General features: G+C 34.9%; 1 protein-coding gene across 1 annotated transcript in view; it reads right to left on the bottom strand.

Annotated features, from left to right (window-relative positions):
• PGAP1 (post-GPI attachment to proteins inositol deacylase 1) overlaps positions 1–25,937 on the bottom strand; it is an 86,684-nt gene that overhangs the window by 28,350 nt on the left and 32,397 nt on the right. The window contains exons 9-19 of the mRNA XM_004772157.3: positions 25,588–25,693; positions 24,271–24,326; positions 22,623–22,706; positions 18,921–18,967; positions 18,272–18,323; positions 14,059–14,136; positions 10,579–10,654; positions 8,212–8,285; positions 8,049–8,100; positions 7,443–7,509; positions 6,897–7,005 (exon numbers count right to left, since the gene is read on the bottom strand). Coding sequence (XP_004772214.1) covers positions 6,897–7,005; positions 7,443–7,509; positions 8,049–8,100; positions 8,212–8,285; positions 10,579–10,654; positions 14,059–14,136; positions 18,272–18,323; positions 18,921–18,967; positions 22,623–22,706; positions 24,271–24,326; positions 25,588–25,693 — 801 coding nt within the window. The remainder of the gene's footprint in view (positions 1–6,896; positions 7,006–7,442; positions 7,510–8,048; positions 8,101–8,211; positions 8,286–10,578; positions 10,655–14,058; positions 14,137–18,271; positions 18,324–18,920; positions 18,968–22,622; positions 22,707–24,270; positions 24,327–25,587; positions 25,694–25,937) is intronic.

Here is a 25,937-nt window from a genome sequence, read left to right on the forward strand (position 1 = left end):
CCCTTGCCTTTGGCGATGTTCCTAGGAAGATGTTGCTGCGGCTGAGGTTGATCGAAGAGGTTGCTGCCTGTGTTCTCCTCAAGGATTTTGATGGATTCCTTTCTCACATTGAGGTCCTTCATCCATTTTGAGTCTATTTTCGTGTGTGGTGTAAGGAAATGGTCCAATTTCATTTTTCTGCATGTGGCTGTCCAATTTTCCCAGCACCATTTATTGAAGAGGCTGTCTTTTTTCCATTGGACATTCTTCCCTGCTTTGTTGAAGATAGTTGACCATAGAGTTGAGGGTCTATTTCTGGGCTCTCTATTTTGTTCCATTGATCTATGTGTCTGTTTTTGTGCCAGTACCATGCTGTCTTGATGATGACAGCTTTTTAATAGAGCTTGAAGTCCGGAATTGTGATGCCACCAACTTTGGCTTTCTTTTTCAATATCCCTTTGGCTATTCGAGGTCTTTTCTGGTTCCATATAAATTTTAGAATTATTTGTTCCATTTCTTTGAAAAAGATGGATGGTACTTCGATAGGAACTGCATTAAATATGTAGATTGCTTTAGGTAGCATAGACATTTTCACAATATTTATTCTTCCAATCCAGGAGCATGGAACATTTTTCCATTTCTTTGTGTCTTCCTCAATTTCTTTTATAAGTACTTTATAGTTTTCTGAGTATAGATTCTTAGCCTCTTTGGTTAGGTTTATTCCTAGGTATCTTATGGTTTGGGGTGCAATTGTAAATAGGATTGACTCCTTAATTTCTCTTTCTTCTGTCTTGTTGTTGGTGTAGAGAAATGCAACTGATTTCTGTGCATTGATTTTATATCCTGACACTTCAGTGAATTCCTGTACAAGTTCTAGCAGTTTTGGAGTGGAGTCTTTTGGGTTTTCCACATATAGTATCATATCATCTGCGAAGAGTGATAATTTGACTTCTTCTTTGCCGATTTGGATGCCTTTAATTTCCTTTTGTTGTCTGATTGCTGAGGCTAGGACCTCTAGTACTATGTTGAATAGCAGTGGTGATAATGGACATCCCTGCTGTGTTCCTGACCTTAGCGGAAAAGCTTTCAGTTTTTCTCCATTGAGAATGATTTTTGCGGTGGGTTTTTCATAAATGGCTTTGATGATATTGAGGTATGTGCCCTCTATCCCTACACTTTGAAGAGTTTTGATCAGGAAGGGATGCTGTACTTTGTCAAATGCTTTTTCAGCATCTATTGAGAGTATCATGTGGTTCTTGTTCTTTCTTTTATTGATGTGTTGTATCACATTGACTGATTTGCGGATGTTGAACCAACCTTGCAGCCCTGGAATAAATCCCACTTGGTCGTGGTGAATAATCCTTTTAATGTACTGTTGAATCCTATTGGCTAGTATTTTGGTGAGAATTTTCGCATCTGTGTTCATCAAGGATATTGGTCTATAGCTCTCTTTTTTGATGGGATCCTTGTCTGGTTTTGGGATCAAGGTGATGCTGGCCTCATAAAATGAGTTTGGAAGTTCTCCTTCCATTTCTATTTTTTGGAACAGTTTCAGAAGAATAGGAATTAGTTCTTTAAATGTTTGGTAGAATTCCCCCGGGAAGCCGTCTGGCCCTGGGATTTTGTTTGTTTGGAGATTTTTAATGACTGTTTCAATCTCCTTGCTGGTTATGGGTCTGTTCAGGCTTTCTATTTCTTCCTGGTTCAGTTGTGGTAGTTTATGTGTTTCTAGGAATGCATCCATTTCTTCCAGATTGTCAAATTTGTTGGCGTAGAGTTGCTCACAGTATGTTCTTATAATAGTTTGTATTTCTTTGGTGTTAGTTGAGATCTCTCCTCTTTCATTCATGATTTTATTTATTTGGGTCCTTTCTCTTTTCTTTTTGATAAGTCTGGCCAGGGGTTTATCAATTTTACTAATTCTTTCAAAGAAACAGCTCCTAGTTTCATTGATTTGTTCTATTGTTTTTTTTGGTTTCTATTTCATTGATTTCTGCTCTGATCTTTATGATTTCTCTTCTCCTGCTGGGCTTAGAGTTTCTTTCTTGTTCTTTCTCTAGCTCCTTTAGGTGTAGGGTTAGGTTGTGTACCTGAGACCTTTCTTGTTTCTTGAGAAAGGCTTGTCCTGCTATATATTTTCCTCTCAGGACTGCCTTTGTTGTGTCCCACAGATTTTCAACCGTTGTATTTTCATTATCATTTGTTTCCATGATTTTTTTCAATTCTTCTTTAATTTCCCGGTTGACCATTCATTCTTTAGAAGGATGCTGTTTAGTCTCCATGTATTTGGGTTCTTTCCAAACTTCCTCTTGTGTTTGAGTTCTAGCTTCAGAGCATTGTAGTCTGAAAATATGCAGGGAATGATCCCAATCTTTTGATACTGGTTGAGTCCTGATTTAGGACTGAGGATGTGACCTATTCTGGAGAATGTTCCATGTGCACTAGAGAAGAATGTGTATTCTGTTGCTTTGGGATGAAATGTTCTGAAACTGATGTCTATCTGGTCCAGTGTGTCGTTTAAGGCCTTTATTTCCTTGTTGATCTTTTGCTTGGATGATCTGTTCATTTCAGTGAGGGGAGTGTTAAAGTCCCCTACTATTATTGTATTATTGTTGATGTGTTTCTTTGATTTTGTTATTAATTGGTTTATATAGTTGGCTGCTCCCACGTTGGGGGCATAGATATTTAAAATTGTTAGATCTTCTTGTTGGACAGACCCTTTGAGTATGATATAGTGTCCTTCCTCATCTCTTATTACAGTCTTTGGCTTAAAATCTAATTGATCTGATATAAGGATTGCCACTCCTGCTTTCTTCTGATGTCCATTAGCATGGTAAATTCTTTTCTACCCCCTCACTTTAAATCTGGAGGTGTCTTCGGGCTTAAAATGAGTTTCTTGGTGGCAACATATAGATGGGTTTTGTTTTTTTATCCATTCTGATACCCTGTGTCTTTTGATTGGGGCATTTAGCCCATTAACATTCAGGGTAACTATTGAGAGATATGAATTTAGTGCCATTGTATTGCCTGTAAGGTGACTGTTACTGTATATGGTCTCTGTTCCTTTCTGATCTACCACTTGTAGGCTCTCTCTTTGCTTAGAGGACCCCTTTCAATATTTCCTGTAGAGCTGGTTAGGTGTTTGCACATTCTTTCAGTTTTTGTTTGTCCTGGAAGCTTTTAATCTCTCCTTCTATTTTCAATGATAGCCTAGCTGGATATAGTATTCTTGGCTGCATGTTTTTCCCGTTTAGTGCTCTGAAAATATCCGGCCAGCTCTTTCTGGTGTGCCAGGTCTCTGTGGATAAGTCCTTCTATTTTCAATGATAGCCTAGCTGGATATAGTATTCTTGGCTGCATGTTTTTCCCGTTTAGTGCTCTGAAAATATCAGGCCAGCTCTTTCTGGTGTGCCAGGTCTCTGTGGATAAGTCAGCTGCCAATCTAATATTTTTACCATTGTATGTTACAGACTTTTTTTCCCGGGCTGCTTTCAGGATTTTCTCTTTGTCACTAAGACTTGTAAATTTTACTATTAGGTGACAGTGTGTGGACCTATTCTTATTGATTTTGAGGGGCGTTCTCTGAACCTCCTGAATTTTGATGCTCATTCCCTTTGCCATATTGGGGAAATTCTCCCCAATAATTATCTCCAGTATACCTTCTGCTCCCCTCTCTCTTTCTTCTTCTTCTGGAATCCCAATTATTCTAATGTTGTTTTGTCTTAGGGTGTCACTTATCTCTTGAATTCTCCCCTCGTGGTCCAGTATCTGTTTGTCCCTCTTTTGCTCAGCTTCTTTATTCTCTGTAATTTGGTCTTCTATATCGCTAATTCTTCTGCCTCATTTATCCTAGCAGTGAGAGCCTCCATTTTTGATTGCACCTCATTAATAGCTTTTTTGATTTCAACTTGGTTAGATTTTAGTTCTTTTATTTCTCCAGAAAGGGCTTTTATATCTCCCGAGAGGGTTTCTCTAATATCTTCCATGCCTTTTTCGAGCCCGGCTAGAACCTTGAGAATCGTCATTCTGAACTCTAGATCTGACATATTACCAATGTCTGTATTGATTAGGTCCCTAGCCTTCGGTACTGTCTCTTGTTCTTTTTTTTGTGGTGAATTTTTCTGCCTTGTCATTTTGTCCAGATAAGAGTATATGAAGAAGCAAGTAAAATACTAAAAGGGTGGCAACAACCCCAGGAAAATATGCTTTAACCAAATCAGAAGAGATCCCAAATTGTGAGGGGGGAGAAAGGGGATAAAAAGAGGTTCAAAAAGAAAGAAAGAAAGAAAGAAAGAAAAGAATTAAAAAAAGGAAACGAATAAAGAAAGGCATAAAAAAGAAAAAATATATATATTAGATAAACTAGTTAAAAAACGTTAAAAAAGAAAAGGGTAAAAGTTCAAAAAAATTTTAGCAGAAGAAGAGAAAAAAATGAAAAAGAAAAAAATTAAATTAACTGCAAGACTAAAAAATCACAGGGAGAAAGCCATGAGTTCCGTGCTTTGCTTTCTCCTTCTCTGGAATTCTGCTGCTCTCCTTGGTATTGAAACCGCACTCCTTGGTAGGTGAACTTGGTCTTGGCTGGATTTCTTGTTGATCTTCTTGGGGAGGGGCCTGTTGTATTGATTCTCAAGTGTCTTTGCCCCAGGCGGAATTGCACCGCCCTTACCAGGGGCCGGGCTCAGTAATCCGCTCAGGTTTGCTTTCAGGAGCTTTTGTTCCCTGAGTGCTTTCTGTAGAGTTCCGGAGGACGGGAATACAAATGGCGGCCTCCTGGTCTCCGGCCCGGAGGAGACGAGAGCCCGGGGCCCCACTCCTCAGTGCGCCCTCAGAGAACAGCGCCCAGTAATTCCCATCTGCCTGACCTCCGGCCGCACTCCGAGCTCACCGAGCCTGCGACCGGTTCAAGGTAACCCCGAGCTGTGATCTTACTGTCGGCTCTGTCTCTGTAGCCGGCTTCCCCGTTCCAATACCCGCAAGCTCTGTGACACTCAGACACCCCCGATCCTTCTGTGACCCTGCGGGACCTGAGGCCACGCTGACCTCACGTGGGCTTCGCCCTGGTTTAGCCTCTGGAGCTATGTCCCTCAGCGGAACAGACTTTTGTAAGTCCCGATTTTGTGCTCCATTGCTCCGCCGCTTGCGGGGAGCCGGCCCCTCCCCCCGGGGTCTATCTTCCTGTCGCTTTGGATTCACTTCTCCGCCGGTCCTACCTTTCAGAAAGTGGTTGTTTTTCTGTTTCTAGAATTGCTGTTCTTCTCTTCGATCTGCCGATGGATTTGCAGGTGTTTGCAATCTTTAGATAAGCTATCTAGCTGATCTCCTGCTAGCTGAAGTAGTCTCAGCCTGCTACTTCTCCACCATCTTGACTCCTCCCTCAATCATTAATTTTTTTAATAATGACTGACCTAAATTCATTTATATTATTATAAGAATCCTCTGAACCACAAATTTTAATTTGTATTAAGTGTATTTTTATTGTTTAGCATATTTTCCTGGATTCTAATTCTCTGACAACTGGATGAATGCTATGGTACTTGTGGTAACCCTTTACTAACTAGGATATTTGATTAACCAGAATATCTTAGTACCACGTGATTCAAGCTAAAGGACTTGACTGAACAACTGAATTAGGAAGCTATACATATGTTTGCTGAACTATTAAACACAAATTAACCCATTACATAACCAGTATTTTAAGTCTCAAACCTACAACTGTATAACACTAAGTATAGTTAAGCTAAGGCAATTCTGAGTAAATTTCAGAAAAACAAGTTTTATAGGATATAAGACCAGAAACAGAGCACATTTGGTAAAATTTAAGCCAAAACAATATTTTAAAAAGAAATTCATCAATTATTATCTCTATTATAAATACACTTTTTTTAATATTAAGAAGTCTGCAGAAAAAGGAAATATGTATTTCATACAGAAATTATAAAATGACTTCAAAATACTTACTTTTTAAAAACAAAGTACTTATAAAAACATGGATTTTTTTAGTGTGCAGTATTTGTAGCTGAATTATTAATGGAATTTTTGCTATCACTATTAGAAATATGAAGGCACACATTAAAAACCATTATAGCCCTATAAAATCCTTCAGTGTTAAAAAGAGAAAGATATTAAAGCATTAATAAATACTATGAAATCCAAAGTAAGTCGTAATTGAGGTCCATTTAAACTTGTTGCCAACATACAGTCTGACCTACCAATTCTAGTCCACCCCAAGTTAATTCTAATGAAGAACCCAAATATTTAAGGTTGTTTTAAAGGAACTGAATAGAATGAAGATATTTCACATAAACCAGAAATCACCATTAAAATGTATAATCTCTTAAATCTGGAATCCTTAGAACCTGCGATGTTCTGATACAGAGGGACTCCTGTAGTTCATGAATCCATAAAAGTATATGTCAGTCAAGTTTATCTCCCTTCTCTTGGAGCAGAGGTGTACTGTGGTAGTAAAACAAACACAGCAGGCATACTACACTGCACATATAAATGACAAACAGATTTAAAAAACTAGTGAAAAGAAGAGTCTTACGCTTATCCAGTAAAGGTGGAAACCAACATATATCATTTTAATTACTGCAGTAAAGCCATGTCAGCTGATTTCATGATGTTCTTCAATTTATAGAGAATTTTGAACTTTGGGCCTCCAAACTTAGAAGGTTAATCTATAGTCTCAATTTTATTTTCTGTTACTTATTAAGACATATACTTTCAATGGTCCAGCCTGAGGAAATACTGAGGTGGTGCTGACAGGCAAAATGGAGAATATTTAAGGCATCATAAAAGTCCATTTCATGTATTTATTGGCTTCCACATTGCCATATATCTATGGTTAATATAAAAATGTATTTCCTGTGTATTCTATAACTAAATCTTAAAAGTTAAGCAAACATGCAACTTACTTCATACTGACAATCTGAAGATGTATACATTTTTAATAATGCTACATGGCTGTCGTTTTCTGGTTGAGCAATGTGGAGTTTCAGAGAAATTTCTGTAGAAGATGGTACCCTGAAAAGATAACTTAAATATTAATTCTCAAATACAAAATGCTGTTAAATATCCATTGCTAAATCAATCCTCGCACAGCACAATGAAATAATGGAGAGGAAGACAAATGTCAGAGACGTTATTATAGATGGACATTTTTTCAATTTTATCACAGTTGTTTGAATGCTCCGTCATCTAAAACAGGCATTGGATGACAGTCTAGGAAGGGGTCCATGCTCCAAGCAAGTAAAGTTTAAATTATATATCATTTAGATAAGAATACTACATTGTCTTATTATATTATCTTATGAACATAATGCTACCTAAAGGATAGGTACATTTTATTAAGAGGCACTTAAATAGTTTCATTAAAATATCACTATGATTTAAATAAACTAAGAAGAATATGTACTATTCAAAATGGCCAAAGTTTAAGATAAATTCTTTCATATACTCACTGTGCAATAGTAAGTGAATCTTCGTAAGACCAAGGAATATGAAGTTTATAGATACTAGTTATTTCTTCTGTGGAAATATAAGGGAAATATGTGTTATAAACCTACTACAATACCTACCTACCAGTTCCCCAATCATAAAAAATAACCAATAAGACTTAGATGATATAAAGAATTACTGAGAATTATTGAATAATGTTTAATTAGACTTACAAAAGATATTAGAGTATATGGAAACTGGTAAACTAGAAAACTAGAATAGAGTAGGAAAAAACAAAAAAACAAAAAACAAAAAAACAAAAAAAACCAACTAGGTAAACTAGGAAACTAGAGCAAACTAAGAAACTGGTAAAACAGCTAAACTGAATTACTATTAATAATGAGATAGAAAAATATATATAGCATTTTAAAAAGTAGGTATTTAAACTGATACCGTTGAAGATACTTAGTATTAAGAAAGGGTCTATGTTAAATCTCTTGGAAATACAGCTTTTCTACTATCATAATTTAATCTTAATTCACAAAAATAAATAAATATTATATAAAATTCGAGTGAGGTGTATTGATTATTCAAATGACCAATACCATTCTTCTCAGAAATACACTTACCTTTGACTCCTGAGCACTTGCTTACTACGTTGATTTTAAAAGCCTGGTATATCTAATAAGAGTTTGACCACAAAAACAAAAACAAGAAAAACAAAAGTTTATTTTGTTTGCTTAACTAAACAGTGAGATAAAATGAAATCCTTGTTATAATCAGGATAATTACCTGTCCAAAGTTTAGAAGTTCTATATTATAAAACAGGCCACTTGTATTTAATATCACTTTCCTTGAAGACAGTCCTGTTGAATTGAAAGTGCTGTATTATTTAGAATACCAAACAGTTTTCAAAAGAGTACTGATTGCTTAACAGTGTTTAACTAATGCTAATACATTTTTAATATTAAAAAATAATTTATAGGTTTTCATTTCTGTTTATGAAGGAGTGAACTCCTAAAAATCCTACCCTCTTTCAATACACTCCAGACAACATTTACAATATATGTATTTTAAAAGTCAACTACATATTTTCAATTTCAAACAGGTATGCTTTCTTTGTAGATCTTTCATTTTATAAGTCTTTAATCTCATCTTTTTTTTTTTTCCTAAAGATTTTATTTATTCATTTGACAGAGAGAGCAATATCACAAGCAGGCAGAAGGCAGGCAGAGAGAGAGGGAAGCAGGCTTCCCACTAAGCAGAGAGCCCGATGGGACTCAATCCCAGGACCCTGAGACCATTACCTGAGCCGAAGGCAGAGGCTCAACCCACTGAGTCACCCCTTTAATCTCATTTTTAATTAGATAAGTGATTCAGACTTATCATTTCTGTATTGTTCTGAGTATTTTTCTTACCCCCTGCCAAAAGGTGGGTGAGGGATAAAAATCTAAAACAGTTTCTGCTCTGAAGTTAACAGATTTTTTTCATAAATGGAATATTAAAAAATATATATTTTAATGATAGGCCATGTCAAAAGAGCAAGGAGCCAATCTAAAATGAGCTCCCAATATCCAAAGCTGGAACAACTTAAGCAAAAAGATGAGATGATAATATTAAATTATAATCCAATGAAAAAATATCCATGAGTCATACAGACATAAATAAAATTTGACTAAGCAAATAAATGGAAAAGGGACAACTTTCCTTTCATAAGAATTCCAACAAATACAGAATACCAGTAATAACTGCCTCAGACTAGAGGAACCAATGGATGCTAAAATTAGTGGGTTATTTTGAAGATAAAAGGGTACTGAAACATTCTCAAAGTAGCTCCCCCAAGACATTTATTAAATACAAACAGGAAACAAATAAATTTACAGTGGAGAAACCTGGAAGATACTACCTTAACCAAGGAATCAAGGTTAACATTATTAGTAATTAGACATAGTGATATCACATGTCCATCCATAGGATACAATGAGAAGTACACATAGCTCTGGTGGTATGCTTGCTAAAAATGCACAACTGTAATCTAATCATAAGAAAGCATTAGACAAATCCAAGTATCTGATATTTTACAAAATAGCTTACAAGTAATTTTCAAAATATGTCAAAATTATAAAAGACAAGGAAAAACTGAGGAACTCTCAAAGATTAGAGGAGATAAACAGGGCATGACAACTGAATGCAATGTGGGAATGTGGAGAACACTGGTGGAAAAACTGATGAAAACCAAAAAAAGCCTGTAATTTAGTTAACAATGTTGTACGAATAATAATTTCTTAGTTTTGACAACTGCATTTTTTACATTAAGGTAAATGAAGGATATAGAACCCCGTGCTCTTTCTGTAACTGTTCTGAGTGCTCAAAATTATTTCAAAATAAAATTTAAAGGCATATTTAATTACATGTATTTTACCACAATAAAAAAAAAAATGGGGGGCGCCTGGCTGGCTCAGTGGGTTAAGCCTCTGCCTTCAACTCAGGTCATGATCTCAGGGTCCTGGGATCGAGCCCTGCATCAGGCTCTGCTCAGCATGAACCCTGCTTCTCCCCCCTCCTCTCTGCCTACTTGTGATCTCTGTCTGTCAAATAAATAAATAAAATCTTAAAAAAAAATGGGGAAAATATTTGGAGAAATCTTGAAACTTCCAAGGGCAGACAGCAATTTATACCTTATAATGAACATTTTATTAAAAGGGCCAACATGCAGTATAAATTCATGGAAGACCACCAAACACACACACACACACATACACACGATTACTTGCAAATGTGTATGACCAGGGAGAAAGTTAAATTTCACTTCTCAGAAGGTGACCTCTAGCCCACTATTAAAATAACAATCAAACCACTGGAACACATGATATGGCTATTCTAAGAACTAAACTTGAAATACACAATATATAAAGTTACAGGCTCTTCATTATTGCAACTGACTGGCAAAATAAATAAGAACTCTGTTAAAAATAAAATTAATTCCTGGGATGCCTGGGTGGCTCAGTCGGTTGACCATCCAACTGTTACCTCAGCTCAGGTCTTGATTTTGGGGTCCTGAGTTCAAGCCCTGTTCTGGGCTCCATGCTGGGTGTGGAGCCTACTTAAAAAAAAAAAAAAAAAAGAAATTCTTAAGGCTTCTAAAATCAAAGTACTTACCAAAGGAAAAAAGATGAGTTACAGGAAGCTGAATGGATCGTGTTTCTTTTTTAAAGAATTCACAATCTACAACAAACTAAAATATAAAACATTGTTTTTTTAGAAAAAAATAGAATTAAATGTATAGTAAAATACCTTCACTCAATGTTTGAGTGGATAAAAGTCTATAAATAAACCAGCTTTGGAGAAGTTATTACCTATCACATTCTCACTCTGGCTATACTTAGATGGCAATAATTACTCAAGGAGAGATGTTAAGCTAAGAAAATCTGATGAACAAGCTTAACTTAATAAATTATTACAGGATCATTTGTACAACAGCTGCTATACAGTCCACTTTCCTTCTAGTTAATTTCAGGTGTTTATAGAAGAAGGACTTTAAAGGATGGGTCAAAGCATTAAGAATCAAGGTTAACTCAAGATTAATTAGAGATTGAGATAAAAATCAACATTTTCATAGTAAAAAAGAAATATGATTTTGAATTTTAATTTTTAAAAATCCCATATTAATTATGTATCTCCAACACTCTAATTAGACAACAAAAGACTTGGAGATGGACATACTGTCTTTTATCTACAGATGGCTAAAGTTATTTGTATAAGATTATTTTAAGCTAAACAGGAATTAGAATAAATGGAAAAAAAGGTTTACTATGTACGAAGCATGAAAAAAATGCTATCTTTAAAAAAGTAAAACTAAAATGTGACATGTGCATGATTACGATGTTTTGTAATGACATTTCTTATGTAATAACATTTCTACAATGGTATAAGGAACTTTGCCCTAAGCTGACTGCAGTAAGAATGGTTTCATTAGAATAATCTCCGTAAGGAAACCAAATTGCTTTGATCTATAGGAGCTGGAGAACAAATTAATCTGATGCCAAATTGTAGCTAGCAAGTAGACTGCTGTCTAGAGGAAGAAGAAAGCCAATGAGGTTTATCCTAGTTTTTTCCAATACGTATACATTGGATTGTGCTTAAAGCAATTGTTATTTTGTTTGCCTCTTGGGTGGATTTTTTTGTTTCTGAAAGTCAAAAAGAGATGTGGGAATATGCTATCTGACTACAGTACACATCTTGAGAATAAAAGGAAAAACTTGTTAAGGGGATTTGCTTTTATCTACCCTTCTATACTTAAAAGGCCAACAATTATTTTTCCTTATAGAAAACAGCTGTTACAAAGTTAGAACAATCATCTACTGAACAAGACTATATTTTTACAAAGCACTTTTGGGTGAGAAATCGCCTGAGACAGAGAATCAATTTTAAATCGCTTTGTATAGGTATTTAAAATAATACAATTTTTATTATTGCTTCAAAAATTTGGCTACTCCCTTTTTGGAATAAACCCATACCCAAGAAAATAATTTGAGGATCTGTCTCTTTCTAATGAAATTATTTTGTTTTCTGTCATCAAAAAATGCAAGTAATTTCATATTTGCATTTTGAAAACTGTATTATGAGTTGACTACAAAAAATTTTCAAGCTATCTATTTAAATATATGTATCCTGAGAAACCATTCTACATATCTTATAACAGATGTGCAGAAATTATAAAAGGCCTAAATTAACATCCTTGCGAGACTGGGTATGCAACAGTAGAGTCAGCAAGCATTACTTTTCAAAGAACATTAAGATATATTAAATATTCATTCGGCTGCTAAGGCTGGCTATTTGTGAAAGGCTCGTTAGTTTCTTGGAATAACGAGACAGGGCCTTTCCAAGTTTGGGAAAGATGTTTAAATTCATTCGAAACCAGCTTACCTGACAGAAAAACAGAAAAAACCCCTAAAGAGAGCTTTTAGAATTGAAGATGGTGAATTACCTTTCACTTGAGCTAAGCAAAACAAAACACAATGTATTCATTATAAGGTACTTGTGAGATTTAGTCTTTGCGTTAACTCCCAACTACATCCCCTTTTCCCTGTATCTTTAAAATTTTCCTAATGATTTTGCCCTCAAATCTCGACAATTTTCTCATTAAAGAACTATTTTTTTGAACACTTACATGGTAGTGAGTTGCTAAAGGATGAGGATGCACAGTAGAATAAAATCTATCTGGTCTTAATCCCAAAGAATTTACAATATGGTTATGGTAATAGAGAGATAAACAAATAAATTATAATTCAGCATAATTCCTCCAAGAAGTTATAAACAAAGTGTCATGGAATTAAGAAGTTATCTGGCTGAGTCATGAAAAGGAGAACAGGAACACTTAGGAGAGATACTGAAAGATGTTTGTTAGGTGAAATGTGGAAAGGGAAGTAGAAGGTTTTTACCCCTGTCTTCTTGCTTCCCTCTCCCACAACTTCTCTCAAAAATCACCAACCTTTTATTTCTACTCCCACTTCCCTAGTTCAAGCTCTCATAACCCCTTATTCAGCAGCTCGTCTGTTTCTAATCCATGCACACCATAAACGAGTCATCTTCCAAAATGGCTCTGATCCCACTTCAACTACAGTGAAAATCTTTCAGCTGCCTAACTAACTCCTGAATTCTAGGAAGTCCTAAATCTTACAGTCCAGGTCCTTGAGGGTATGGCCATGAACTACTTTCCCAGACTTTTCTTCCACTATTATCCTTCCCATGGTGGCCATCTTTTCTAAATTTCTATTTACTTATTCACTGTTCCATACATATCTCACACATTCACACTTCCATGCTTGGATCTCATGGTTTCTTTGTCCCAGCAGTGCTGGACATTGTAACTTCATATAGTGTTGTTACTAGTGACCACCTGGAATGTGGTGACTAGTATTATTTTATATTTAGCTAATATAGTATTAGCTAAATAGTATTATTTTATATTTAGCTAATATAGTATTATATTTAGCTAATATAACTAAGGAGCTGAATTTTATTAGTTTTAATTGCTTTTCATTTAAATAGCCACATGTGCCAGTAGCTCCCATATTGGATGGCACAGGTCTACAAAGTTTATGTTACGCATAAAAACTTTTAACTATCCTTTAAGGAAATTTAAAATATCACCTCATAATAAAGCCTTTCCTCATTCCACCATTCAGAGATATCTTCCCTTCTTAAACCTTTCATTTATTTGCTATATTCTGATTTGTTGTATATTTGGGGGTACCTCTTTTATTCTCACTCTTCCCTCTGCTTCCAAATGCTTCTCTCCCCCTACCCAACAGTATGTAGTTTTTTGAGAATAGGATTCATGTCTTCCTCATTTGTTTGCCTCCTATAATTCCTGGCACAGAGTCTTGCACATAAAAGGGTACTCAATAATTTTGTAAGATTAATACATAAAGTATGTTCCCACTTTGAACACAGAGGTTTGGGTTTACTCTGCTTAGTTCAAGTTAGAGTAGATGATCTTAATGATTTAACAGTCTTCACCAAACTGGTCATTGTTTTAGATAAGCATTATGTCAAAGAATTCATCCAAAAATAACTTAAAAATTTAGCATGAGTATCCACTAAACATTCTGAAAACAACCTTAATCCATTTGTTACCTTACTTCCATGAATAGATGGTACATAAACAACAAGATGAGACAAAGATAGATAGTCTTGAAGTCTTAACGTCAGAGACTAAAAAAGAAAAAGAAAAAAAAGGATATAAAAAGCTGATTTTATTTCTAAAGGTATACAGAACATAAAACATGTTCAAAGAAATTATAAATACTTATTTATTAATTAATTGGTTTTTAAAAAACTGATTTCACACTTTATATTCAGTACCTCATAAAATATCCATGTTTACATTTTCAGATCAATAATCCTAAACTCAAATTCCTAACATTTTGTAAATATGGACTGCCAAAAATATTCCTTGAACTGTATCACTTCATGTAAAACAAATGACATTTAATACTACATATAATTATTTTATATAATTATTTCCAGATTTGATATCTTTTATAATTTGTCCATTTGCTTTTTATAACATTACAATATGATTTCTACATTTATTTTGGTAGCTAGCATACAACAAAGAGTATTCAAGAGATGATGAATAAATGAATGCTAAAAATAATGAAGAGTTGCAACTTAATCTCAAATGATTCTGATCTAGCTGAAGCAGTAAAGAGTTGCTATCTAATGATATATATGATTATCATCCCGTGGAACTTACTCAGTAAATGACATGAAGACACAATAAAACTAGTAAAGCACCTTATCAAATAAAAATCTATCTTTGGGGCACCTGGGTAGCTCAGTGGGTTAAACCCTCTGCCTTCAGCTCAGGTCATGATCCCAGGGTCCTGGGATCAAGCCCCTCATCAGGCTTCCTGGGAGCCTGCTTCCTCCTCTCTCTCTGCCTGCCTCTCTGCCTACTTGTGATCTCTGTCAAATAATTAAAATCTTAAAAAAAATAAAAATTAAAATTAAAAATAGGGGCACCTGGATGGCTCAGTGGGTTAAGCCGCTGCCTTCAGCTCAGGTCATGATCCCAGGGTCCTGGGATCGAGCCCCAAGCTGGTCTCCCCAATTCATGGGGAGTCTGCTTCTCCCTCTCCCACTCCCTCTGCTTGTGTTCCCTCTCTCCCTGTGTCTCTCTCTGTCAAATAAATAAATAAAAATCTTAAAAAAAAAAAGAAATTTCTGCAGTTAACTTTCTCCAGTGTTCTTCAGGAACACCTGTGTGGGCAAGGTGAACAGAGGTGCTGAAGCTGAAGAACCACGAGCCAGTGGCTGACAACCTGACCAGATCCACGGGGAGTATTTTCTAACCTAGGAGGCTTCACCTCAACTTACTTGCCAAAGCCTCAGCAACAGACTTAATCCATTCTAATGTAAATTAAAAGGCCTTAAAAGGGCCTCACAAATGACACTGACAGGCAACTGAGACCAAGGAACAGAGAGTAGACACTATGAAAGATAATTAGAAAGAACCTTGGTTACTCTGTGTGGCTATCCACTCTACTAGCCTGTTATTTATTCTCAAAAATACTTTTTTTCCTCAAGAATTTTTTTGTTAGGATTAGAATACTTTAAAAAGGTTAACAGAGTCAAAAAAAATTTCCTTATAAAGTTCCTATAAAGTTATAATATCAGTAGGAAGTTGACAATATAATCATATTCATGAACTTGTTAGATTGACAGGTAAGATTAATATGAAGTTTGGAAATTTTTCAGTGTTTTAAAGGTAAAATACCCTTAATGATGAAATAACACACACAGGAAATCAAATACCAGGTTTTGATACACAGAGCAAAACTATGGTACTAAAATGATTAAGATAAAACGGCAACAAGGTAGTTTTCTCATATCAGTTCAAATTCCTGGCTTGTTGTGCTTTGGGTTTTCAGAAACTTCTTCACAGTACCCATGACAGAAAAATTCCATATGATTGGTATTTAAAAACTGAATTTACAGGTGCTTTGCTGGCGTCTGCTATTTACTATCAGTTCAGTCAGCAACAATGCTAAGAGTGATATGAGTGTCACCTGACACTACTTTTGTTGCAATGTTATGAATATGAATAAAATTCATAAAATCTTCTCACTTTAATCTTTTCTTTCTCTTCAACTTGATTTCAAAATAACTTTGTGTCCTTTTTAGAAGTGGCTAACACATATAATTTTGATTTTCATTAAAATGGAGAAATTTATTTATGTTTATTAATTATAATCCTCATCTGCTATGAATACCTAAGTTTGCAGAATATTGTAATTCTTATTTTCTAAACATCTTTCTCCCATCTTCCCCCCTCTAAATTTCAGTAGGCTTTTAATGCTATCTGACAACCTCCTTCAGCACTCACTATAAAAAGCAAGCAGCAGGGGCACCTGGGTGGCTCAGTGGGTTAAGCCTTTGCCTTCAGCTCAGGTCATGATCCCAGGGTCCTGGGATCGAGCCCCACATCGGGCTCTCTGCTCAGCGGGGAGCCTGCTTCCTCGTCTCTCTCTGCCTGCCTCTCTGCCTACTGTGATCTCTCTCGGTCAAATAAATAAATAAAATCTTTAAAAAAAAAAAAAAAAGCAAGCAGCAGGGCACCTGGGTGGCTCAATGGGTTAAAGCTTCTCCCTTTGGCTTGGGTCATGATTCCAGGGTCCTGGGATTGCTCTCTTGCTCAGCAGGGAGCCTGCTTCCCTTCCTCTCTCTCTGTCTGCCTCTCTGCCTACTTGTGATCGCTGTCAAATAAATAAATAAAATCTTAAAAAAAAACAAAAATAAAAAAAACAAGCAGCAGTTGGGTGCCAGGGTGGCTCAGTCAGTTGAGTGTCCAACTTTTGATTTTGGCTCAGGTCATGATCTGCACATCCGACTCTTGGTTTTGACTAGGTCATAATTGCAGAGTCATGAGATCGAGCCCTGTATCAGGCTCCCCACTTAGCAGGGAACCTGCTTGAGACTCTCTCTGTCTGATATAAATAAATCTTAAATAAATAAATAAAAGTATAAGCAGCTGGAACAGCTTGTTCTGCTGTTTTGACAGCTGTTTCTAACATTTAGAAGAAATAACACAGGGTCTAGAACTAGATTAATACATTGTTGAATCCTTGAGATTAAAAATATACATAGGATTTTATTATTTAAGAGGTAACTTTTTAAAAATAGGAGCAAAGTAGCATTCTATCAGGATTTTAATAATTTATTTCTTCCTAACTCTTAAATTATAGATTAGCTAGGATATATTATCGAAATTGGAAATTTAAGGAAAGATTTGTGAATGATTATCATTAAGTATATTGTACTACTTTTGTTTGTTTTGCTCCTGCCTAAAAGGCTAGGATAGAATCAGTGACAGACATTTAAAATGCTCATATGAATCTAATCACTTTCCCACAATGTTTATCTCTTGAATACAAAAGCTATATGAATGAATACACACAAAATAAGGACAACTGAGGTAACAGAAAATATAACTGCAACCACTCCAGAATCCAGTGTGAAGTAACTTGCAATTATTCATTATATCATCAATCCTCTCTGTGAGTATAGTGCAGTTGACTATACAGATAAATAAATAACTGAACTGGACTGGAAGATGACTGAGACCAACCAGACTGGCTTCACTTTCAAGTTTATGAGACTAGTATTCATCATGAAAAAATATTTGAAGACTGAAAATTATCACTCCTGGTATAAGATTATGAGTTATAATAAACACAACTTAGAAATCAGAACATGTATTTCCCTCAAATTTTAGAACTGATTTCTCAATGATATTGTTTTATAAAAGACTTACTGACCTATCAGAGTTACTTAAGGAAATCACAAACAATTATTAAATAAATCCCATGGAGTACAAAATAAAGTAGAGTTATCCAAGTATCTGACCACAAAGTGATGTTGAAATAGATCCAGAAAAATTACTTTGCATCTCTTTGAGAGGCTCGCTTTCCTACTGTAGGTCCTCTACCCAAAACTCAAACTACTACCCTTCTATTTTAAGACAGATCATTCCAAACATACCCTCAAAATAAATTTTAAAAAATTTATCTAACTCTTGGTATGATGTTATAATATACAGATCAAATTTTATTTAGAGGACTGTTAACTTATAGTTATCTCTACACATTAAAGAAAAACACTACATGTTATTCTCCATTAAAATGTATTTCCAAAGAAAATATTTTTAAACTGTATGTTAGCAAATCTCAAGTTCATTTAATACATAAATGAATTAACAAAAGACCATATTCTAAAATACTTATAGACTCAAGAATTTTTTATTATTTTTTCACCTGAATATTAAAATTCTAAAGCCATAATTTACCTTAATTGTTGGCAGCAGTTCAGCTTTCCATGATAAATCAATCCCTTGCCGGCTTCAAAATAAATATGAAATTTAATTAAAGGACAAATGTATTAAAACATTATAAATTATAAATAAGCTTCAGAGAAAAACATAACCACCTACAGACCTATCAGAGAAAGTTCTAATGACAAAGTCCAGTAAGTCTAATCCAATATACTCTTATCCATACAGTCCTTTTGGATACAAAAAAATTGTTTTCCCTAGAAACCATTTTAATGTTTGCAAATAACTACTGATATGTTAATTTCCTTTATTTTTCATTCAAAATCAATGCTATTATAATGTAATGTAGCCGCAAAATGGTTTAAGAATGTATGAAGCTTTCTAAAAAGTGTGATTTAGGAGTGCCTGAGTGGCTCAGGCTCTTGATTTTGGTTCAGGTCATGATCTCAGGGTGATGGGATCGAGCCCCATATCAGGCTCTGCGCACAGCAAGGAGTCTGCTTGAGATTCTCTCCCTCTCCTTCTCCCTTCGCCTCTCCCCAATACCCCTGCTTCCCTCTTTCTCTCTCACTCTCTAAAATAAATAAATCTCTAATAAGTATGATTTGTATTATTCATATTGAGAAAAATGAACAATTGAGGCCCTTAGGTTCAAAAGACTTACCACATAGAAGTGCTGTTTATGCAGCCAAAAATCCAACTATTTGTATCCTGTTGATTAATAACACAAAGCACACTAAATATTATAGAAAATAATTACATAAAATAGGCAGCTTAACATTTTACGGTTATATGATAGGATTAGTAGGCATGATGGAAACATAAAATAGCATTATTTAGAAACATTTGCAAGCTGTTCTCAAAAGTCATATAGGTAAAGGGCAGGTAAAGAAGTCTAATGTCAGCATCGATAGGTAAAGCAAGTAACCTAGAGCAGCAGTAAGAGAAAGAGTGACATCTCCATAGCATACTGGGTAAGGTATTCTAATTTCTGAACCAACCCCTACAGAGTTCAGCAATGTCCATGCTTTAATTAGGTAATTACATAGAAAAGTAACTAAATTTTAAGTAAATATAGAAAATGAACACCTAGTAGTCGACTTTTATACAAACAGAAAAAAAAATCCAGAGTCCATTAAAAATAGCAATTAATCTAAGTATATCTTAACGTTTATCATTTGAGTTCTCATTTGACTATCAGGTAAAACTTCTATGTAACTGAGAATGTGTTTGGATTGGAGCACAACTGCAAGGCTCAAGACAAAGCTAGTTATTACTTTATCAGGGTACCACGGGAATGTCGCAGAGATGGTAGTGGTATTTTAACAATATTACATACCTATATTCAGTCATTTAAGAGCAGTATGACCAAAGACCTTCACTGCAACTTTTTTTTTTTTTTAAAGATTTTTATTTATTTATTTGACAGAGAGAGAGATCACAAGTAGGCAGAGAGGGAGGCAGAGAGAGAGAGAGGGAAGCAGGCTCCCTGCTGAGCAGAGAGCCTGATGCGGGGCTCGATCCCAGGACCCTGAGATCATGACCTGAGCTGAAGGCAGAGGCTTAACCCACTGAGCCACCCAGGCGCCCCATTCACTGCAACTTTTAAGGAAAAAGAGTGATGTTCCAAGATCTGAAGATCCAACTACTAAAACCCTACACCAAGATACAAGAAGGTAAGAAATACTGCTCATATTAGCTACATAAAACTTTCCTTAATAAACAGAGAGGATAATGAAAAAGATATCAATCCTTTTATCCAACTAATATTTATAAAGTCTATTCTAGAGCCATGTAATTATGCCAAGCCTTCAAGGAAAAAAATGATGAATGAGGCAGACATGGTCTCTGCCCTCATGAAGGTTAAATACAACTTGAAGACATTTTCCAAGAATATAGACAAGGAAGCTGAAAGGAAATAAATGAAAAATAATGTGGAATTTGTCTGCTCTTTATTGCTGGCAAAATACTTATATGACTCCTATATAAGATAACTGTGTTTCCCACAATAATGTAACATATAAAGCAAGGCAAAAGAAAAGATCTGCATAGCTTAGACAAGAAAAATCTAGTGAGCTCTCAAGTTCCACCCACTTTTGTAATGGGTTTTGCAGCTACTAAGGGAGCCTGTCTTCAAGGACAGCCCTTAATATGCAAGGTGTCAATATTTTATACTCTTTATACTTCCATGTATAGGGAATTTTGACTTATTCATCAAAAAATTGAAAACATATTATTCAAGCCCACCCTAAAACACCATGTTGATATAATCTGTAAGGTGTCAAAAGAACAATTTCAGGTCATCTAGCAAGCATCTCTAACTAATTATAAAAATAGTACTGAAGGGGTGCTTGGGTGGCTCAGTGGGTTAAGCCTCTGCCTTTGGCTCAGGTCATGGTCTCAGGGTCCTGGGATCAAGCCCCGCATCAGGCTCTCTGCTCAGCAGGGAGCCTGCTTTCCCCTCTCTCTCTCTGCCTGCTTCCCTGCCTACTTGTGATCTCTCTCGCTTTGTCATATAAATAAATGAAATCTTTGGGGGGGAAAAAAGCTCTGAAAATCTTAGAAAAAGTCACTCAAGAATTGCCAACTTCCTAAAGTATACAGAAAAGAAAATGCTACTTGGTCATAAAAATTTATATAATAGATCTAAAGAGAAACCTATCTACAGTATAAAATGATGCCCTCAATAGGTCGAAACCTGATTAGGAACTTTATATAGGATAGATCATGCTTAACACCTGAGTCTACTGCTAAGTCTTTAGGTCTCTAAAGTGGAAGTAAAGAAAACATAAGGGATAAAAATACATGTTAAAAGATACCACAAGAGGGGCATCTGATGACTCAGTACGTTAAGTGTCTGCCTTCGGCTCAGGTCATGAACCTGGGGTCCTGGGATTGAGCTCTATTAGGCTCCCTGCCCAGTGGGGAGTCTGCTTCTCCCTCTCCCTCTGCCCCTCACCCGCATGCTCTCTCTCTCCCCCTCTTATATGCACTCTAATACATAAATTTTTTTTTAAAAGATACCATGAGAATAAGCTACCATTAGTTTATTATTAAAGATACCATTCACATAAACTAACTCAGAGAATTTAACGGAACAGAGGGCAACTGCACATGGATTGGATATCACATGATATTAAGGAATTAATAATTAATTTTGTTGGATGAAATAATGATATTATAATTAACATGCACAATCCTTATCTGCTAGAAAGCACACTGAAGTATTTAAAGATGAAATGATTAAATGCCTAGAATTTGCTTTAAAAATCCTTCAGTCAAAAAAAAGTGAAAAAGGGATAAATAAAAATGGCAGTGTTGATAACTGTTAAAGCTATATGATAGTTATGTGAGCTTTTATTATTATATTCTACTTTTATATGGCTGAAAACTTCTGTAATACAAATTGAAAAGATTTTTAAAACTCACCACATAACTTTCTGCTAATTAATACCTATGGACCTTAATTATAGAAAAGGGATCCCCCAATAAGCCAAATGGAGAATCTGAACTTTGGCAAGGATTTTTCTCACCATAATACTGACATTCTGATTTGGAATTTAGTATTAACTGAGTTTAGATATTTTAAGCCAACAGTCTAAGGGCCAGATTCTCTTGAGATAAACTGCCCATCCAGATTTTAGGCAGAGAGATGCTAGTCTCTGTGAGAGATGAAAAACTTTGGTCATCCCACTAAAATTAGGATTCATTAGCACGTAGCCCACAATGCCTGTCTAGCATTTCTAAAGACTTTACTATATATCAAATGGCAGTTGTCTACCAACTAAGTGACAGATTCTAGTTCTAAAGAATACAAATAACCCAACAAAAGGGAGAAGAAGAAAGAAATTATGAAAAACACAAATACAAAGTGAAGAAACTTGGGGGAAAAAAAAAAATCCAGGAAGAGGGAAAAGAACCCAAATGGAGAAACAAGTTCCTGAGAGTAAGAAATGTTGACAAATAATTAAATTATTAAAAAATAAAAGTAAAAAAAAATTACTTAAATATTCCAAATATAACAAAGGCATGATATAGCATGTGACACATTTTTTGACAATACCTGATAGTAAGTATTCATTAAAAAGAAATAAGGATATTTGAACTGAATTCCTTCATCCTAAAGATTCTAAGTAAGGTAGAAAAACAGGGTGAAAGACCTGAACTAGAGCCAAAAGTATAATTTAGAAGTAAATTATCAGTTATAGAAATATTTTGATTAATACTTTTCAATCAAAACTGTTTTAGACAATATTTTTCAACTTATTAGATTTAATAATAGTTCATAGCTAAAGAAGAGATCTTAGATTAGTTGAATGTTAAAAAGAGACTTTTAGATTTACATAAAATGTACCAATTATCTTACCAGCATGGTGCTCTGACAATAGACATGAGTGTAGATTTTTCTATGATTTGCAAGAGGAAATGTAAAATATATCTTATCAGATTCCTAAAAAAAAAAAAAAAGAGGGAAAACATAATAAAACCATTAAGAGTAGATAATTTCATCATTTAAATATACAGATAAAGCAAAAATTATTCTAATGTTATCATTCTTGGTGTTGTTGAGGTATTCTCCAATATTCTAGGAGTGGGAAGAAGATACAGATTTAAGTTAGGGATATCAGGGACCCTGTAGTCCTGAGTATGTCTTAGAAATAGCAGTATAAAGGCATGTTTTTTGTTTAGGTTTGAGTTTTGGCCTAATGATCAACATAAAATACATTTCTTAGCTCTGTCAACCGAAAAGGCCTAGAAATGCTAACCCACTAGTCATAAACATCTCTAGTGTCCAAATTATGGTTTTTAGACACCATTTCCCCAATAACAGAAAGAGCTCCTTAGAGAAAAAGCTGATTCAAGATCTGGGGCAGGAAATGTACAAAATGAGCTTAAACATCTTCTCATATTAGGTAGCGAAGAAACGGTAGTGAAGAAACTATTAAAGAAAGACAACTAAAGAGTAGCTTTACCAAAAGGATTCAGGAGCCTAACTTGAAATGACTTCCACTGGTCAAAGACAGAAGAATTTTAATATTTTAGATAGAAACATGTTTAGAAGATGAGTTCATAATAATACTAGGGAAAAAAAAACCCAAAACTGTTTATGATCACCAGTAGAAAAGGTTTGTGAGCCAACTCGCTATTACTGAAAACCAGTAAATACAAGATCCAAAGACCCAAGCAATTTTAATTTTCTCCTTTTCTGCTATGTTCCACTTTTGATAAATTTAGTAGATATGAAATTTCCCAGTAATGTTTCAGTTAATAAAAAAAATAACTGAATTAGAGTACCACCATTTTTGCATCCCCTAAATTAATTAATGACACTTCATCAACAGCTGTTAACATCAAAAAAAAAGAAGACAGTCCAGCCAGAACAAAAACTGAATCTGATCAAGCAAATGAATCTGATCCAAGTACTAAGTTACAGGAAAAAAGCAGACAAAGGAATATACTAAATGGTACTGAAAGAATACAATCAGCAAAGTCAAGACTGTATGCGACTCTATAGGACAAATGACTTGTTTTTTCAGCAAATAAGCTTCAAGGAAAGAAAAGCAGTAGAGGAAGTATGAGAGATTAAAAGAGCAATAAGAGACATATCAACAAATGACAATATGTGGATATTATATGTATTCTCATTTAACAATGAAAAAGAAAAAATTTAACAGTTATGATAAAACTGGAAAACTGAACATTAACAAGATATTAAGGAATTATCATTGTTTTAATATGGAAAAATATATGTAATTATCTTTTTAAAAGAGACTTTAACTTTTATTTATGTATTTTTTATTATTATTATTTTTTAAGTAGGCTCCATGCCCAGCGAGGAGCCCAATGCAGAGCTTGAACTCACAACCCTGAGATCAAGACCTGAGCTTAGATCCAAAGTCAGATGTTCAACCAGTTGAGCCACCCAGGTTCCCCAAAAGTCTTTAATTTTTTAAAGATAAATACCAAAATGTTTTTGGAAAAAAATTTTTTTAATCTATTGATGGTATACTTACATTATAAGCCACATAGGTCCATTTGGATACTTTCACTGGAACCCACATAGATGTCCCTAAGGTAAAGGAAATGAATTTGGCTTGCTTTTTAAATATTTAACTATTCCTTTTATTGAATGCTCATGAAATACTTCTCAATTACAAAAGGATCTGAAAAAGATGTGATTTCCTGAACAATGGCTATTTTAAAGTAAGAGCCTGGTAGTGGGTATCACAAAGGGCACGTATTACATGGAACACTGGGTGTGTTGCATAAACAATGAATCTTGGAACATGAAAAAATAAAATTAAATTTAAAAAAAAGAAAAAATAAGAAAGCTAGTAAGATGTTATCTGTGCTTATCACTGTTAGCATTCACATCAAGTAAAGCTTTTTTTTTTGAAGATTTTATTTATTTGACAGATAGAAACACAACAGGAGAGGGAACACAAGCAGAAAGAATGGGAGAAGGAGAAGCAGGCTTCCTACCAAGCAGGGAGCCCGATGTGGGGCTCAAACCCAGGACCCTGGGATGGTGACCTGAGCTGAAGGCACATGTTTAACGACTGAGCCACCCAGTCGCTCCCCAAGTAAAGCATTTTAAATTTTAAATTTATTTGGTGCCTTTCCTCAAAGGAAGTATCAATAAAAAAGAAATTATTTTCCAAACTGAATATAACAGTTATTATATTAACAGCAAATGATATGCTATTAAACTAAAAGAAGACTGAAAAATGACTGATACTGAAAACTTTAGTTAAAAATAATTACAGTATTTTATGTGACTGTCAGGAAATAGCAACAATTAACTCTAACTTTAAAACTTTGTACTTGTCAGGTTATTTTCAGAACAAAATTTTTATCAGCAACATCTTATAAAATTGTTTCTCTTTTTTCTCTTCCTTAATCAAGAACCTAAGAAACCACCACAGAAGCATAAGAAATAACACAGAGGACATGGGGAGATGGAGAGAAGGGAGCTGGAGGAAATTGGATGGGGAGACAAACCATGTGAGGCTGTGGACTCTGAAAAACAATCTGAGGGTTTTGGAGGGGCGAAGGGTGGGAGGTTGGGTGAGCCTGGTGGTGGGTATTATGGAGGGCACGTATTGCATGGAGCACTGGGTGTGGTGCATAAACAATGAATTCTGGAACACTAAAAAGAAGATAAAAAATAAATAAATAAAAATTAAAAAAAAAAAAGAAACCACCACAGAGAAATTAATAAAACATAATAAAATTATAGTAGCTAAGTACCACAGTTGCAAAGACTTTGCTAATAAATTTACCTAAAAATAAAACTCGATTAAAAATAAAAACATGTTATTACCACCAACCTGTTAAGTCAGAAATGATTGCTGGATTTTCCTCAAAGTGTTTTGATGGGTGTCTTATAAAGTGGTGATTCAAGACTGACAATTTCTTCTTGGGATTTTGAGTTATCTAGAAAGAGTGATACATTTTTGTATCTTTTAGTATCCATTGTGATAGTTCAATAAAACTTTGCATCAAGTAATAACATAGTAAGAGACAACAGTTACTTACTCTGGGCCAGGCACTGTTCTAAGTACTGAATATGTTATTAACTCATTTAACCATCACAAGAGCTCTAAGAGATAATAACCTTTTTATTTGTATTTTTGCCAAGAAACTAAAGCACAGAGAAATTAAGGAACTTGCCCAAGGT

This window comes from Mustela putorius, unplaced genomic scaffold, assembly GCF_011764305.1.
Source record: "Mustela putorius furo isolate JIRA1106 unplaced genomic scaffold, ASM1176430v1.1 tig00000275_pilon_pilon_pilon, whole genome shotgun sequence".
Lineage (NCBI taxonomy): Eukaryota > Metazoa > Chordata > Mammalia > Carnivora > Mustelidae > Mustela > Mustela putorius.